The sequence below is a fragment of the Candida parapsilosis genome, contig 005806 (assembly GCF_000182765.1).
Source record: "Candida parapsilosis strain CDC317 annotated contig 005806".
NCBI classification, from domain to species: domain Eukaryota; kingdom Fungi; phylum Ascomycota; class Pichiomycetes; order Serinales; family Debaryomycetaceae; genus Lodderomyces; species Lodderomyces parapsilosis.
Genome location: NW_023503279.1, coordinates 971,971 through 986,616, shown reverse-complemented (window position 1 = coordinate 986,616; position 14,646 = coordinate 971,971). Strand labels below are relative to the sequence as shown.

General features: G+C 38.1%; 10 protein-coding genes and 1 non-coding gene across 11 annotated transcripts; 4 read left to right on the top strand and 7 right to left on the bottom strand. All coding sequences in view use genetic code 12, as the record gives it.

Moving 5' to 3' along the window:
• Positions 1-265: 265 nt before the first annotated feature.
• CPAR2_304150 (uncharacterized protein) lies at positions 266-1,228 on the top strand (the record flags this gene model as incomplete). Its single annotated transcript, XM_036807800.1, has 1 exon — positions 266-1,228. One exon carries the CDS (start codon positions 266-268, stop codon positions 1,226-1,228), a length of 963 nt encoding a protein of 320 aa, XP_036664601.1.
• Positions 1,229-1,312: 84 nt separating this feature from the next.
• CPAR2_304140 (uncharacterized protein) lies at positions 1,313-2,617 on the bottom strand (the record flags this gene model as incomplete). Its single annotated transcript, XM_036807799.1, has 1 exon — positions 1,313-2,617. The coding sequence occupies one exon, from the start codon at positions 2,615-2,617 to the stop codon at positions 1,313-1,315; it is 1,305 nt and encodes a 434-aa protein (XP_036664600.1).
• A 260-nt stretch (positions 2,618-2,877) lies between these two features.
• CPAR2_t_cp_Ser(CAG)_61 lies at positions 2,878-2,959 on the bottom strand. Its single transcript has one exon. It is a non-coding gene; the product is annotated as a tRNA-Ser (tRNA).
• Positions 2,960-3,903: 944 nt separating this feature from the next.
• COF1 (cofilin) lies at positions 3,904-4,523 on the top strand (the record flags this gene model as incomplete). Its single annotated transcript, XM_036807798.1, has 3 exons — positions 3,904-3,906; positions 4,028-4,038; positions 4,106-4,523. The coding sequence occupies 3 exons, from the start codon at positions 3,904-3,906 to the stop codon at positions 4,521-4,523; spliced, it is 432 nt and encodes a 143-aa protein (XP_036664599.1).
• Positions 4,524-4,709: 186 nt separating this feature from the next.
• CPAR2_304120 (uncharacterized protein) lies at positions 4,710-6,038 on the top strand (the record flags this gene model as incomplete). Its single annotated transcript, XM_036807797.1, has 1 exon — positions 4,710-6,038. The coding sequence occupies one exon, from the start codon at positions 4,710-4,712 to the stop codon at positions 6,036-6,038; it is 1,329 nt and encodes a 442-aa protein (XP_036664598.1).
• Positions 6,039-6,192: 154 nt separating this feature from the next.
• CPAR2_304110 (uncharacterized protein) lies at positions 6,193-6,600 on the bottom strand (the record flags this gene model as incomplete). Its single annotated transcript, XM_036807796.1, has 1 exon — positions 6,193-6,600. One exon carries the CDS (start codon positions 6,598-6,600, stop codon positions 6,193-6,195), a length of 408 nt encoding a protein of 135 aa, XP_036664597.1.
• A 905-nt stretch (positions 6,601-7,505) lies between these two features.
• CPAR2_304100 (uncharacterized protein) lies at positions 7,506-9,731 on the bottom strand (the record flags this gene model as incomplete). Its single annotated transcript, XM_036807795.1, has 1 exon — positions 7,506-9,731. The coding sequence occupies one exon, from the start codon at positions 9,729-9,731 to the stop codon at positions 7,506-7,508; it is 2,226 nt and encodes a 741-aa protein (XP_036664596.1).
• Positions 9,732-10,915: 1,184 nt separating this feature from the next.
• On the bottom strand, positions 10,916-11,272 carry MRP17 (mitochondrial 37S ribosomal protein bS6m; the record flags this gene model as incomplete). Its single annotated transcript, XM_036807794.1, has 1 exon — positions 10,916-11,272. One exon carries the CDS (start codon positions 11,270-11,272, stop codon positions 10,916-10,918), a length of 357 nt encoding a protein of 118 aa, XP_036664595.1.
• A 596-nt stretch (positions 11,273-11,868) lies between these two features.
• Positions 11,869-12,471, top strand: MET14 (adenylyl-sulfate kinase; the record flags this gene model as incomplete). Its single annotated transcript, XM_036807793.1, has 1 exon — positions 11,869-12,471. One exon carries the CDS (start codon positions 11,869-11,871, stop codon positions 12,469-12,471), a length of 603 nt encoding a protein of 200 aa, XP_036664594.1.
• A 79-nt stretch (positions 12,472-12,550) lies between these two features.
• On the bottom strand, positions 12,551-13,276 carry VPS2 (ESCRT-III subunit protein; the record flags this gene model as incomplete). Its single annotated transcript, XM_036807792.1, has 1 exon — positions 12,551-13,276. One exon carries the CDS (start codon positions 13,274-13,276, stop codon positions 12,551-12,553), a length of 726 nt encoding a protein of 241 aa, XP_036664593.1.
• Positions 13,277-13,403: 127 nt separating this feature from the next.
• On the bottom strand, positions 13,404-14,507 carry IFG3 (Ifg3p; the record flags this gene model as incomplete). The annotated part of the gene is made up of 2 exons (XM_036807791.1): positions 13,404-14,421; positions 14,485-14,507. The coding sequence occupies 2 exons, from the start codon at positions 14,505-14,507 to the stop codon at positions 13,404-13,406; spliced, it is 1,041 nt and encodes a 346-aa protein (XP_036664592.1).
• Positions 14,508-14,646: the final 139 nt, after the last annotated feature.

Here is a 14,646-nt window from a genome sequence, read left to right as displayed (position 1 = left end):
TGTAGAACAGAAATGGATTATCTAATTTATTACGTAAGAAATGTACAAAAGGGAGAACCAAAAGAAAAAATGATGCTTTCATGAAGAAAAATGTAAACAAAAGGAAAGGAGAGAAGAATACAGAAAGCAATTCTTGTCCACCCAATTCGAACTATTTCTTTCCTATTCGGCAAATCAATTGGCGAGCTGGTTCACAAGTAATACTATACTACTTTAATTACCCAAAGCACATTTTTATACCCTAAAATTTGCATCATAAGCTACTATGTCCAGTCGAGTTTTTGATAATTCTGAGAACAAAAACTCACTCAAACCGTTCAATAAAGAATCGCAGAATGAAAACGCCGCTATATCGAATAAAGGGGGTAATTTCAGACAAACACTGAGGTTCAAACGAGTGCCATTAGGAGGCAAGAATCAAAACACAAATACATTTGAGTTGAATAGGTCAAAGTCGACAATAAATCCTAATTTAAGCTCGTTTAAGTCTACCAAACCACCAAGTTTAATAAAGTCCAATTCGAGTTTAGGGTTTCAGTCTGTACCTGTATATCAAGAGCACAGACAAGAACGGAAAACTGTACAAATTGCGGCACCGGCACCACGAATCGGTGAGACAACAGAGAGAAAACCTCAAAAAGATAGTGTTAGAAGTACAGGGCCTAGATCCACCAAAAATGTCAGGAAAAGACTCAGTTTGGATGAATTATCCCGTCCTACATTGCTTTCACCGAAAAAGCAGAAACTATTTCAAACTGATTCCTTGGTCAAATCAGAACATATGAAACACGCGCCAATATCCAATATTCAAAGTACGCTTTCGGAAAGAACTGAAGCTATAAACGCAAGACATATAGTAAATAACGATATCACAAGGAATAACATGGACCCTATTAAACGATCTATTAGGCGTCATTCAATAGATACAATGGTTGCACAACACTGGAAGGATGAAATAGAGTTTGTGCCACAAGATTACAACAAGAAAGATGGCGATTCCATTGTTTCATTCAATGACGATGAATTGCAATATTTTTCAACTCCAAACATTAGTCATGAGCATAAGCTGACTCCACCTAATGAGGACTTGGATTTGGATTTGGATTTGGATTTGGATTTCGAAAATGACGCAGGTGATGAAGAACTTGGAGCAGAAATGACTATTGATGGGATCGAGAATGAAGAGTTTGGATTAAATGACGAGGATTTGAGAAACCTATTAGATTAATAGCTATATACAGATAATGCTAAAGTAAATGTCTAATAAAATTGTTATGATTTTGATGGTAAGACACAGGCATCCATGACGTTACTACTGTTGAGTACATTGAGGTCCCTGTTCATACGCACCATTTCCTTGATTGGTGGAGTTGTGGTCCCTATAGTCAGGTAAATCCAGTGATGTAACAATTGAAAAATCAGTAAACAACTCAACGTTCGGTTCGGGTACTGATACTTCATGTGCTCTGTCCTTTAGATTGGTGGGTAAAATATTTCTAATCGTTATCAAGTCGTTCTTTTCAAGATACCAGTTATCACTAGGGAATTCAATATCCACCTTGATGTATAAATCACCTTTACCATCACTCCTTGAAAACCAAGATTTTTTTCCGGATTTGGGCATTCCCTCACCTTCGATTTTGATGTAGTCACCAGGTCTAATCACTTTCCCCCTTGGTGTAACCACTTTGACTCCGCGTCCATCTAAATGTGACGCCACTACTTTCGAAAAACCTGCAAGTGCGTCAGCCAATGGTATCTTTAGCAGCATATATAGATCATCGCCTCTTCTTTCAAACGTTTCATGCTTTTTACAAGTATATTTTAGGATAATGTCACCTGCAATTTTACCGGGATACTCGTCACTTTCACCTTTTTTAACTACGGTCCCTTCATTAGGAGAGCCCTTTGGTATATCAAATTCCAAAATTTTTGTCTCCTCACAAACTCTTGAGCCTTTACATAATTTGCATCTATCCTTTGTACGATATATTTTCCCCGTTGCATTACACGTTGAACAATCAACATATTCTTGAGCCACAAATCCAGGAGCAACTCGTTTTATTTTTCGAGTGTATCCTTCTCCGTGACAGATTCCACATGGCTTACTCACTGCACTAGCTGATTTAACTCCTTTACCTTTGCATTGAAAACAAATAATATTCCTTGTGGAGGTGGATCGTACCACTTTGCCAATATAGAGTTCCTCTAATGTTACTTCCACATTCAAGATAGCATCTTCTGTTCGCCTACTATTCTGTTGGCTCGATTGTTCTCCATTCATCCCATTAAAAAAGTCATAAAAATCGTTGCCTCCGTATCCATTGTAATCGCCACCTCCATAAAATTGTTCAAATGGGTTTCCTGTGAAGTCATAGTGGCCAGGACCACCATTGCTATCAGTGGTACCGTAAAGATCATAATTATGACGTTTTTCCTCGTCAATCAAGACTTCGTATGCAAATGAAATTTTCTTGAAATGAATCTCTGACTCTTCTCGATCTTCTTCCGATGCTTTATCAGGATGATATTTCAATGCAAGTTTTCTAAATGCTTTCTTTATTTCAACATCCGTGGCACTAGAGCTCACTTCTAGTATCTCGTACAAGTCTTCCATTGTCACTGAGTAGTATGGAGAGTCATTCAACCGTTCTTTTTTATTTCAATGTTAGGTTTTTATTTTTTGGTCTCTTTTTTTTTCTCCCTGATGCCACAAACATTACTCAAAGAAGCGAGAAAGATGACATAAGAGACATCATCGTTGTTGATGTAGGGCCTGGCACAAGTGGCTTTTCGGCATGTAGCAGCCTGATCTCGTTAAGTGACTGGAGCACATCTTGCGTAAAGCATTAAGGTTTCAAGAAGGAAAAAAAATTACGACGCGAGCAGGGTTCGAACCTGCGCGGGCAATGCCCAAAGGAACCTGCATCCTTCACCTTAACCACTCGGTCATCGCATCAGTGGATCTTTTACGTGTTTGACAACTACGCCAAACCGATATAAAGCGCCAACTTTTGGTTGTGAGATGATGCGCCAAAGTTGATTTGGAAATTTGTCTGTCCTAAAAACTGGGGTTGTAAAGCCCAATATAGGCCATAATCTTTCCAATTACGATACTTTTGACAAACTCTCACTAAGTAGCGACTCAGAATGTGACACAAGGTAAGCGCTGGCTTCGAACGATGTGAAATGTGTAAAAGCATTCCACTGAACTTTTGAAAGAAAGCAAGGTCAAGAAGGTAAAGAGGCAGCCTTTAGTTGCTCTTTTCACCTACTCTAGCCATGTTCTACCACAGATTGTGCAAGATTGGCTTCCTTCTTCGGGGCATTGTCCCCTTAAATACAACATGTTTTGCTCCCTGGTTTGGTTGGGGTGCAAAGGGAGAAGATTTGGGTTGTAGTGAGTTGTTAAATTGAAATTAGTATTAATTTTGAATAACATTCACTGCTTCATAAGTTGGAGTAATCATTTTTGCAAAAATTAGTTGCAAAAATTTTGCAATAAACTTGATGCTTATGATCAATCCATAGAAGTGGACAACTTCACACCGACTTAATACACCACAACACAAGAATTCAAATTATCGATCAATTATAAGTCTTTCAACCCCCCATTATTTCAATAGTGGTTTTCTCTTTGCGTAGGGCACAAATATTGTAGAGTGTAGGCTGTCGCTATATCGCTACCACGTAAGATCTTGAAAAAAGGTAGTGTACATGTCGCCAACAAAAGTTACAAAAAACAATGGCAAAAAGGAAAAAGTAAGAGAACAACAACAATCACCTTTTTCTCGTCTTGGTCGAAACTTTCAAATTTCGAAATTCTTTTGATTGTAACAGTTTCACCACTTTAACTACCAAACACACACTCAGTTATACAAAGCACAATAAATCTTATCAAAAATGGTATGTCCAACAAAATGTACCTCAATTGTCAATTGCTGTCCACGCATTTTGTGATCAAGCACATTATTAGACAATTGATAAACTCAATAATTTGTTTCCAATATTAACTTTTCATAACTAGTCTAGATCAGGGTATGTTTAACTCAACCCCCGCTCCTCTCTCAATCCATTTATTCCTTATTACTAACAAACACACTAGAGTTCAAGTTGCTGATGAATCATTGACCGCATTCAACGATTTGAAATTGGGTAAAAAGTACAAGTTTGTCATTTATACCTTAAATGACGCTAAAACCGAAATTGTTGTTGATGAAACTTCCACTGATTCAGATTACGATGCATTCTTGGAAAAATTACCAGAAAATGAATGTAAATATGCTGTCTATGATTTCGAGTACGAAATTGGTGGTGGTGAAGGTAAGAGATCCAAGATTGTGTTTTTCACTTGGTCCCCAGACACTGCACCAGTTAGATCGAAGATGGTCTATGCTTCTTCAAAAGACTCTTTGAGAAAAGCTTTGAATGGGGTTGCTGCTGATGTTCAAGGTACTGACTTTTCAGAAGTTGCTTACGAGTCAGTCTTGGATAGAGTCAGCAAAGGTGCCGGATCTCACTAGAATATATATATGGAAATTCTACGGTTTTATAAACTTATGTGTAACACGTATATGCTAAGCTAGAGAAATCTGAAGGGCCAAATGGGGTTATTTTTGTAAATGCAAAAAGAGTGTGCTTTGACAGAGCACTTTTTCCTTGCGATAAGAAATTCTGTACCACATAAACCAATCCACTAATTACCGCTAATGACTTCGAAACGAGAGCGAGCAACGCTTGCACAGAAGATACAAGTATTGGACTATTTCCATTCATCTGGGAGTTCACAGTTGAAAACAGTCAACAAATTTAGAAACGAAATATCAATATCAAAATCATCACTCAGTGAATGGCTCAAACGAGAAAACGACCTACGTCAAAGCTTTGCTCAAGACGAATTCAAGCTGTCAAAGAATAGTCGACGGAAAGTGAAGTTCAAGTACGAAAAGATAAACAGAGCCATGGACATGCTAGTTCAATCGAGATTGGAAAAGAATGAACCAATAACGCAGCCAATTTTACGACAACATTGGTCGGTGTACGCTCACCAATACGGAGTTGATGATCCAAAACGATTAATCTGTTTTAGCCACGGGTGGTTGAATCAGTTTAAAAAGAGACATGGGTTGAAAAGAGGATCTCTGCTTGCTTGTGGGTCGCTAATACAAGAACCTCGCACAATGGGGGAAAGTGAGGAGGCTAATGAGGGACTGTTGTCCGATCTGAGCTTTGACTCTGTCACGAATAGTAAAGAGCTTGGTGTTGAAACAGAGAAGGAACCCGCATATCAGCTTAATAGGAGTATGGTCATCGACACACAGTTGTCTGAAGTGGCTGCATCACCATCGCCAAACACTAACGACCTTGCTGAGGATTTGAGAATGGTTAGAGACACAGGCGTGAGTACTTCCAATACTCTAGAGCCCAATAGAGCTTCTGGTACACACCTACGACCAGATTCAGATTCAGATGAAACAAAACTACCGAGTCAAACCCCACCTTCATTACTAGACTTTCGTATACGTAATAGAATACGCCCGCTATTTTTAAAGCATCCATTGAGCAATCCATCTGTTGAGGTGAGCAATGTGCCAGATAGTGATACAGAAGCAATCGAACGTTTGAATAAGCATCACAGACTGAGGGAAAAGCAACCAGTTCAACAACAATCTGATACCACTCTTGATCACTTAAATACCAATGCATCTTCACCCACTGGCACGGCTGATTCTATAATTGGTAATGATGATACAGTTGATTTGACCACTACAGTGCTGAATACAATGGATACGGCGTCAAACCATGCCACTCAGCAACAGACTGAGTCCAAAGGCGTACAAAGCGCAAATGACAATAAACACATAGAAAATCAAGTCGATGTGGAAACTTTTATTCTCACTACTGCTGATAAATTCTTTCGGATGAATTCTCAACAGTATCCCGAGACATCGAAAATATACCAGAGCCTCAAGCAAGCTTTTATCCGTGAGCTAGTAATTGCCAGAAAAAACGTAAACAAAACCCAGCAGCAGCTGTGACGAATTGGAGTTTTTCCTTTTCAAAAAGCTAGAGATTTGTTGAAACAGTATGTATATATTATCGAATTAAATACTTTTCCAATGTTTTCCAAAAAATAGTAGCTTCCAATCGAAACAGCCATCCAGCGGCTGAACCAAAAAAAAAAAAAGTCAGTCACATGACATTAGTAAAGTCAATTTCATTGTCGGCCACTTCAACCCTTAAACTTGGTTCAACATGACCTTCATTATTTTCAGCGGCTGATGCACCATCTACAGCGTTATTTCCGCTCTTTTCCTTTTCACACGTACACGAGTCACACAGTTTTGTGCATTTATCTCCATCTAGTTTGAAATCATTTAAATCTCGAGCGACTTTATTCACCTGCTGGGAAAGAAACTCATGATCTTGAGTGTGGTGATTGTGAGCGCTTCTTGGTATATGCCTAGCAGTACTAGTTGATTTTGAAGATGCTATTTGATTCATAGTATCTTGCTGGGATGGTGTTGGAACTTTATTGATTCTAGCACTTATATCAAGATGGGCATCGTGTTTCGCATAAAGGTAATTTCGTAGAGCCATGGCGTTCCGGATTTTTGCTTATATATGTATTGGCGGCGCCGATGTGTAAAACTCTCTTTTTTTGTGTAAACTACCACTCAGTAAGTGAGGTCCGAATATGGGTTTAGTATAATTCAGCCTATCACCAACGTGGTAAATGATTAGCAACTTAAAACTAGGTAACTACGTGGAAAAGAAAAATAAAAGAAAAAATTCATTCGGAAAAGACGATGTGATTATATATAAAACCCACCACCTTTCTGCTCCATCTTCAAATCTCGTTTGACGGAAATCATGTCATGTTATCTGACATGAAAATGCATTTCTTTAACCTTCTGTGCGTATAGTGTTGCAACAAAAAAAGAAAAAATTAAGACAGCATTTATTAGAGACAATTGTCCAAGTTGCAAATACGATGTTGACCGACACGAAAGGGAGCAAGGTAAAAGATATCATATATCATCAGTTACAATAGCAGAGACCTATGTTTCTCACAACCCGGCTTATACTATACAATCTCTTAAATAACCGTACAATCCCATCACTATATCGTCAAAAACAATGCCAAAACAATGCTGACAGACATAAAAAAAAAAAAGTGGGGTGATCTTTTTTTGCACAAAATTATTTCGAATCTACCACAGATAATATATGGTAATGTAGGTACACACATTAGATGATGCCTTTATACAGAAAGAGATGGTTTAGTTTGACTCATGACAGAGTTAACACTGAGGGATTTACGTGTTTGTGGTTGCTTTTTCTTTACCCTTTTTGTGAATAATCCTATGAAAATATTCGGTTCGATAAAACCTTATCGATGGTCAAATCGGACTTATATATTAAAACCGAAAGTAGCAAAGTAATACACACCCAATGCACTCTTCATCTCAATTAAAATCATTTCAACCACCAAAGCTAATGCTCTATTGTCCTATTTGTTGCGATTTAGGTGTCAATTTCAACCCTATAATAGCAATGCCCAAAGCAATCGTGAGAAACTTGAATTTCAAATTATCATCAATTAAATCATCCTTGCGCTTCTTTTTAGAGCTGGTATCCTTCGGTGCACCCATCACAAATGATTTGATTTTATGAAGCATATTCAATTCTTCCTCCGATGATGATGATGATGACGATGACGTTGCATAATACTCGCGTGTGGTTTCATCTTCACCATCAGCAACTAGTTCCCAATTGTCATTTTCGAAATCAGAATCTGCTTCGTCTTCACTTAGTGAGTACAAGTTGTTGGGGCGGAAAATTTGTGATGCAAATTTTTTAACTATTTTATCATTGACAAAGTTGGACTCCAGGATTTGGTCTTCATTGGAATCATTGTCGTATGGGTACAACAGTTCTGGAGCAGTATCAAATCCATTATTTGAAGCACCCGCATGGTTGATTCCCACAGGATTTGCGGCAAATTTTTCATTCTTGTTGAACACAGCATTTATAGATACCGACCTCAAGACCCTCTTTTTATTAATCAACATGTTTTTGGACTCTTCAATGAGCTTTGCATCTGAATACTCCATTTGTTTGTTCAATGCTTTAACAGAATTGGCAGATTGTTTCTTGGCCAATTTCTTTATATTCTTTTTCTGTTTTTGCAACTCGAATCCAATATACGATAATAGCTTCTCATTATGAAGTTTCAAAGATTGCAACTCAAACTTGAGTTTAGTGATTTCTTGTTTCGTTTTGTTATCGGCGTTGAAATAACTAGATCGTTTTGAGGACAGGTCGAATTCATCATATGACACCCGCTTACTGGTGTCAAACCCAGTATCTTCAGAACCCATGCCATTGAGAGCAAAAAACGTTCCATCTCGGTGGTTCAACTTGGCGTAGTCCTCAACAAATGACTCCTCAATAACATCGAATTCCAGATCCTGCCTGTGCACCTTTTCGGGCATAGATGTATATCTCACCGAGTCAGGCTCAAACTCGACTTTTATCGGTAGTATATCATGACTGTTGTACCTAATGTGTGTGGGTTTTGTCCTTGAGTATCTCTTTACAATTGAGTTATCTGGATTATCAAAAGCACCATCCTTACCTTCAGGGCTTGATAAAGGACCTGGGGTCAATTTGAATGGAGACAAAACAAACTCGGCTGATTCAGGAATGGATTGCGATTTCAAATTTGTGGGTAATGATTGCCTTTTCTGTTCTTTTGATTGTGGGTCTGGCGATGGTGGGAATTGAAAATGTGATGTCACTTTGATAGAGTCTGATGACTCTTCCCCGAGGTAAGAGTGGTCTGCTATATTCATTTGGGCTTGGCCGAACGCCTCATTGATGTTTCCATGAGTTGTGTGCTTTACAAAATCATCAATGCTCTTAGCATCACTTTCCAAATCATCGGTCATGGGACTCTCCAACTGATTAACAAGTTCTTCATTCTTATGAGCCAAAAACTCAATCTGATCCATTAAAACAAGTTTCGAGCTTTTCTCAACTTCAAATTGATGTTGAAGAACTTTATAATCGCGAAGAAGCTTTTCGTATTTTGGTACCAATTCGTTATCACGATCTCGATGCTCAATATGTTGTTGTGATGGGCTAATGGTGGTTGAAAGTTGCAAGCTCAAGTCTTCCACTTTATTTTGTAATGTTTCTATTACTTTCTTGTACATTGCTTCATTCTTCATTGACGCCTCCTGTATTACTTGTTTTTCCGATTCCACATCGACGATAGTTTGTTCGACTTGGTTTAAATGAGACTTTAATGACGCCACTTCGTCCTTGTTCAGTTGTAGTTCACATCTTAGTCTTTGATTTTCGGACTTTAGATGTTCATATTTGAGTACGGCATCAGCAAATCGTCGTTCCAACTCATCATACTCCTCTTTACTTGTTTCTTGTTGTTGTTGTTGTTGTTGTTTCATCTCTGTATTCAAGTCCAATGAGTCCACCGACTGATTCTCCCTCTGTATTTGCTGCAACTTATTAGACGATTTGCCAAATCTTGACTTTGATGGCAGACCTTTCCCCCGTTTCTCAATTGAGTTTAGTAAGGAGTGATTGTTCGACAATGGAATATTTTTAGGCGACGATACTGCGCTATTGTTGTTCAGACTATCAATCGAATTTTGCATTATTACTGTTATGTCATTATTCTCCTTGGTATCTCTATTGTTGTTCATATTATATCGGTATCAGTGATGGATCGAATGGGTGTCTTGGTGGGGTGGAGAAGGAGAATGTCAAAACGTTTTGCGAAATAACAATGATGGAGTAATTAATCCGGCGGCTTTTATTGCAGTTAAAGGAGTGAATGAATGAATGTAGAACTAATCTATGCTGTTTGGGTTGATCGATTAACAAGTATCCTGTAATGTCCTGAGGAAGGCAACTTTATGGTTTGAGTCAAGGAGTCGGAGGAAAGATTGAAGTCTACTTTTTTGATGTTTTTTTTTTTTTTTTTTTTTGTAATTGTAGTGTTGAAATTCACTTTTTTTGTTTTTGTTCTTTATTTGTTTATAGTTTTTCAACACAATAACCAGAAAAGACACTCAGATTTTACATTTAATTCCCTCATTGAGTTTTGCTAACCACCGAAGGACACACTTTCACTTGACGATGGTAATAAGAACTAGGCAAAGCTGTACTCTACAACACGCTCATTCCATGATGTTACAAAAAGAATACATTATGTGAGTTCTAACACTTTGGGGTCTTGGAATCTCCATGACGCCGAATTAATCTGTACTTCATAAACCACATGGTTTCTAGCTCTATTTTTCCCGAGGAGGACGCTAATTAAACTAAACTAAACCTCATTGGCTATATGCATCTATGTCTCTCTTTTATCATTGTCCTTAGTTCGTAAGAATTGGGTCTTCTTACTTGACATTGACTATTTTTGTGTATTGAATACACTTCGAATGTTTTGATTTCTTCCTAAATCAGTTGATTTTCTAGAGATACAAAAACACAAAAGCTAAATAAAAGTATTTTATGTGCTCATTCCAATTTTCACATTTGTCACATTCCTTCATCGTCTATTCTGTACATATATATATAATATGTACTACAACTGACAACTCAAGTTATACGTTACATGACAACTTACGAGCGTTTATTTTAAGAAGCTTTTTATCAGGGAAGCCGTATTCACAAGCATGACCATTTGACATGAGCGAATGCCATAAAGCACTACGCGCCTTGAAAACTCAGTGCGCCTGATTATGAGTTGACCCAGCTCCAATCTTCTATCGTTTTGTAATCGTTACTTCATTGAATTGGTATAAAATATAACCATCTTTGGCTAAAAACCAACCACCTATGTACATAGCATCCACCACACCATACTTTTCCACACACCCCTTCAGTTTACTCCTAAAGTTTGATCTATCGATGTACCTGGATTCAAACTCTTTCTCAAATCGTGCTTGATTATACTGGCACGCAATATTCTAGGATCTTTTCTCAATGTTCTCAACAATTGAGCTTGCACTTTACTCGATGAATCGAATCCCATAAGAAAATGATAGCCTTGGAAATGTCTTTCTTGTTCTTTTGATATAATCTTGGGCAATGGTTTGGCACCAAGACTCGTTATGTCTCTGATTATACCTCTATTGTTTAATATTAATTTCCCCACTGTAGACGCAATCTTGGTGGCTTCTTTAGTAACGTGTAGTGGATCCGTGATACGGGCAATAGCAAATAGTTCGTAATACATTTAAAAAATGTTTGGGGAATGTTCTTGTCGTGCTTGGTGGTATCTGGTGCTTGATTAGATTTTGGTAAAAATTTTTCTTCATCAACATTAAAGGTGCTGAGCTACCAATTTACACATATATATCCTCTAATCAAAATGGAGTCGACTTCAACGGCAGAGCATAAAGTGAAGCGGGTCGCTAGCAAGGTCGACAAGACTAGATTGGAGGTATCGAGACAGCCGCTACATAAGATATGTTGCATTTGAGTCATGTTTGTTGCATTGATTCACGGATGTTTTCTAAGAGAAATGTCGAAACAGTACAACGAAGCACAGGATTGTTACCAGCCCTTTACGGAGTCCTTATTTAGAAGCTAACACACTCTGTTGCCTCACTCCTTGGCGTTCAAGATGGATTTCCAAGTTTCTTGTGGTAGTAGTAGTATTCACCCACACCTGCACTATGTCACGTGCAATGATTAATTGCAACAATTAACAATTTTTCTTTTCTTCTTATTCCCCAACAATGGGCCTAGCCCAATTTTTTGCAATGAAATTTTTCACATCCAGAGTTTATCCTTCTTACAATATAACCCAACCATCATCTACACACTACAATGGCTACTAATATCACCTGGCACCCAAACTTGACTCACCAAGAACGTGCACAATTGAGAAAACAACAAGGTGTAACCGTATGGTTAACTGGATTATCAGCCAGTGGGAAATCAACCATTGCTTGTGCATTAGAACAGTCGATATTGAACCGTGGATTGAATTCATACAGATTGGATGGGGATAATGTCAGATTTGGTTTAAACAAAGATTTGGGTTTTAGCGAACAAGATCGAAATGAAAATATTCGCAGAATTAGTGAAGTTGCTAAATTATTCAGTGATTCTTGTTGTGTTACCGTGACTTCATTTATAAGCCCTTATAAAGCTGATAGAAACTTGGCTAGGGAGTTGCACGCCAAGGATAATTTGCCATTTGTTGAAGTGTATATTGATGTGCCTATAGAAGTTGCTGAACAAAGAGATCCCAAGGGATTGTACAAAAAGGCAAGGGAAGGAATCATTAAGGAATTTACTGGTATCAGTGCTCCTTATGAAGCACCAGAAAATCCGGAAGTTCATGTCAAGAACCATTCAGGACTTTCAATTGAAGAAGCTGCTGAACAAATTATCGATTACCTTTTGGAAAAGAAATACATCAATTAGGAACAAACCCCTACACCACCCCCACCTTTAGAAGCCCATAGATTTTCTAAAACAATCTTAATATTTATTAGTTTCTCCATCACTTCTTTAAACTATCTAATCTCGCTTGTAAGTCGTCTTCATCGGTATTGGAAGTAAATCCACCTCCAGCACCACCACTGCCACTGTGAGCACCTACACTTTCTGCAACTCTCCCATTATCGACTGTTTCTTGACCTGCATTGATTCCAGTCGGAGTATCCTTCAAATTAGAATTCAAATCAACACCAATCTCATCAAGCACTTTACCCAATATCTCATCAATTTGTTCTTCTTCTCCCAACTCATCTTCATCCATAGCCATAGCATCATCAATGGCATCATCCATAAAATCTTGCTTTTGATCCATCATATCATTCTCTTTAGCAAATTCTTGAGCTATCCTCGATAACTGCGGTAAGTTCATTGATCTATTCATTCCTGATAATACTCTAGTCGCATCCCTCATTGACATTGCCATTTGTTGGTTCGATCTCACACTTTGTACTCGTAAGGAAATAGCTTGCAACTGTGCCTTCATTGAGTTAAATTTGTTGATATATGATTTGGTTCTGATTAGATCCTTGGCTTGGAGCTTTGCACTCGATATTTGTCCCTGTTTGGCTGATTTCTTGATATCACTTATCAATTTCTTTTCTTGTTGCTGTAATTTCGTCACTTCTCGTGTAAGTTCACGTTGAGTCTTTTCCAATGCCCTCTGGTTCTTCCGAAGTCGTTCTTGCGGAGTAAGCTTCTTGCCGAAAGCCCATTCAAATAGTTGCGACATGCTCAGTGTACTGATATGTGCATATGTATGTATGAGTGTAGTTTCGCTCTCTTTCAAAATCCAATTTTAATTTTTTCTACATTTGTTGACTACACACAATTTTTGAAACTCTTTTGTATTTTGAATTCTACAACTTAGCTCCATCTAACGCTAATTGGACGGCCTTATAAGCCATACCTAAACCTGCTTGATAACCATACCCTCCAGCACCATAATTATGCACAAGCACTTTTCCCTCATCGAATTTTTCCTTTTCAATTCTCGTTCCACCATGTCTTCCAGGACGCAAACCTGCGACAACTCTAATCACTTCCAAATCTTCGATCTTGTTTCCATGTGGGTTGTCGTTGAGGATCTTAGGAAACAAAGTTGTTGTTCTTTTCAACACATCATCAGTTTGTGCCTTCAAGGTATCAGAAGTCCAATCACCCTTTTGGTAAAATCCACCCAAAATCAACTGATCGTGAGAAAATGGTCGTTTGATAATGTAGGTGGGCTCATCTTTACCCCAACGCATAACATTTTCCATAATGTGAGGTGCTTTAATCACTACTACTTGACCTCTGGCTGGGTAAACATTTTTATCCTCAACTCCACCTAATGATCTGGCTCCTAATCCGGTACAGTTGAAAACAAGCTTGGTATCATGTCCATATGCTTGCACGATGTGATCTAAATGTTTTCTAACTATCTTCACCCCCTTTTGTTCTAAACAGATTTTAAAATTCATCAAGAATTTAGGACAATTGAAATTCCATGAGAGGAAAGTGATACCAAATGCAGCACCACTAGGCAACTTGCTCTTGTCAATTTCTTGATATTCTTGTAAATAACTCTTTAAAGAATCGTATTTGACTTTTTGCAAACTATAATCCCAGATTTCGGTTGACTTGTATCTGTCCAATCCTTTAGTCTTGCCACCAATGGCCTTTTGCACTTTGGCAAGATTGATATACGTCAATCGATCATATTCCAACACATCAGGATCATCACCAGTTATGCATGAGAAATTCCCACCAGCATACGGTGAAGTATACTTGATTGATTCATCTCCTGGCAAGTACTCGGCGATTATGGTGATATCTTTTGCATCAACTCCGCGTTCCAACAAGCAAAAAGCAGTATAAAGTCCAATTATACCAGCACTAGAAGACAAAAAAAAAGGTTAGTTTTGGAAGTCATATACAACAGGGGTCTTTCTAACATACCCAACAATCACAATCTTTGTCATCTTTGAGGATGTTGCAATCAAGTCAACGATTTCACGCTTTGAGTGGGGCCCTCCACATCTTTATATTCTAAATCGGATGATTTTTAGCGCGTTTTTTACTTTTTCATAGAATTTAACAAGGGTAATACTAAGCGACAAG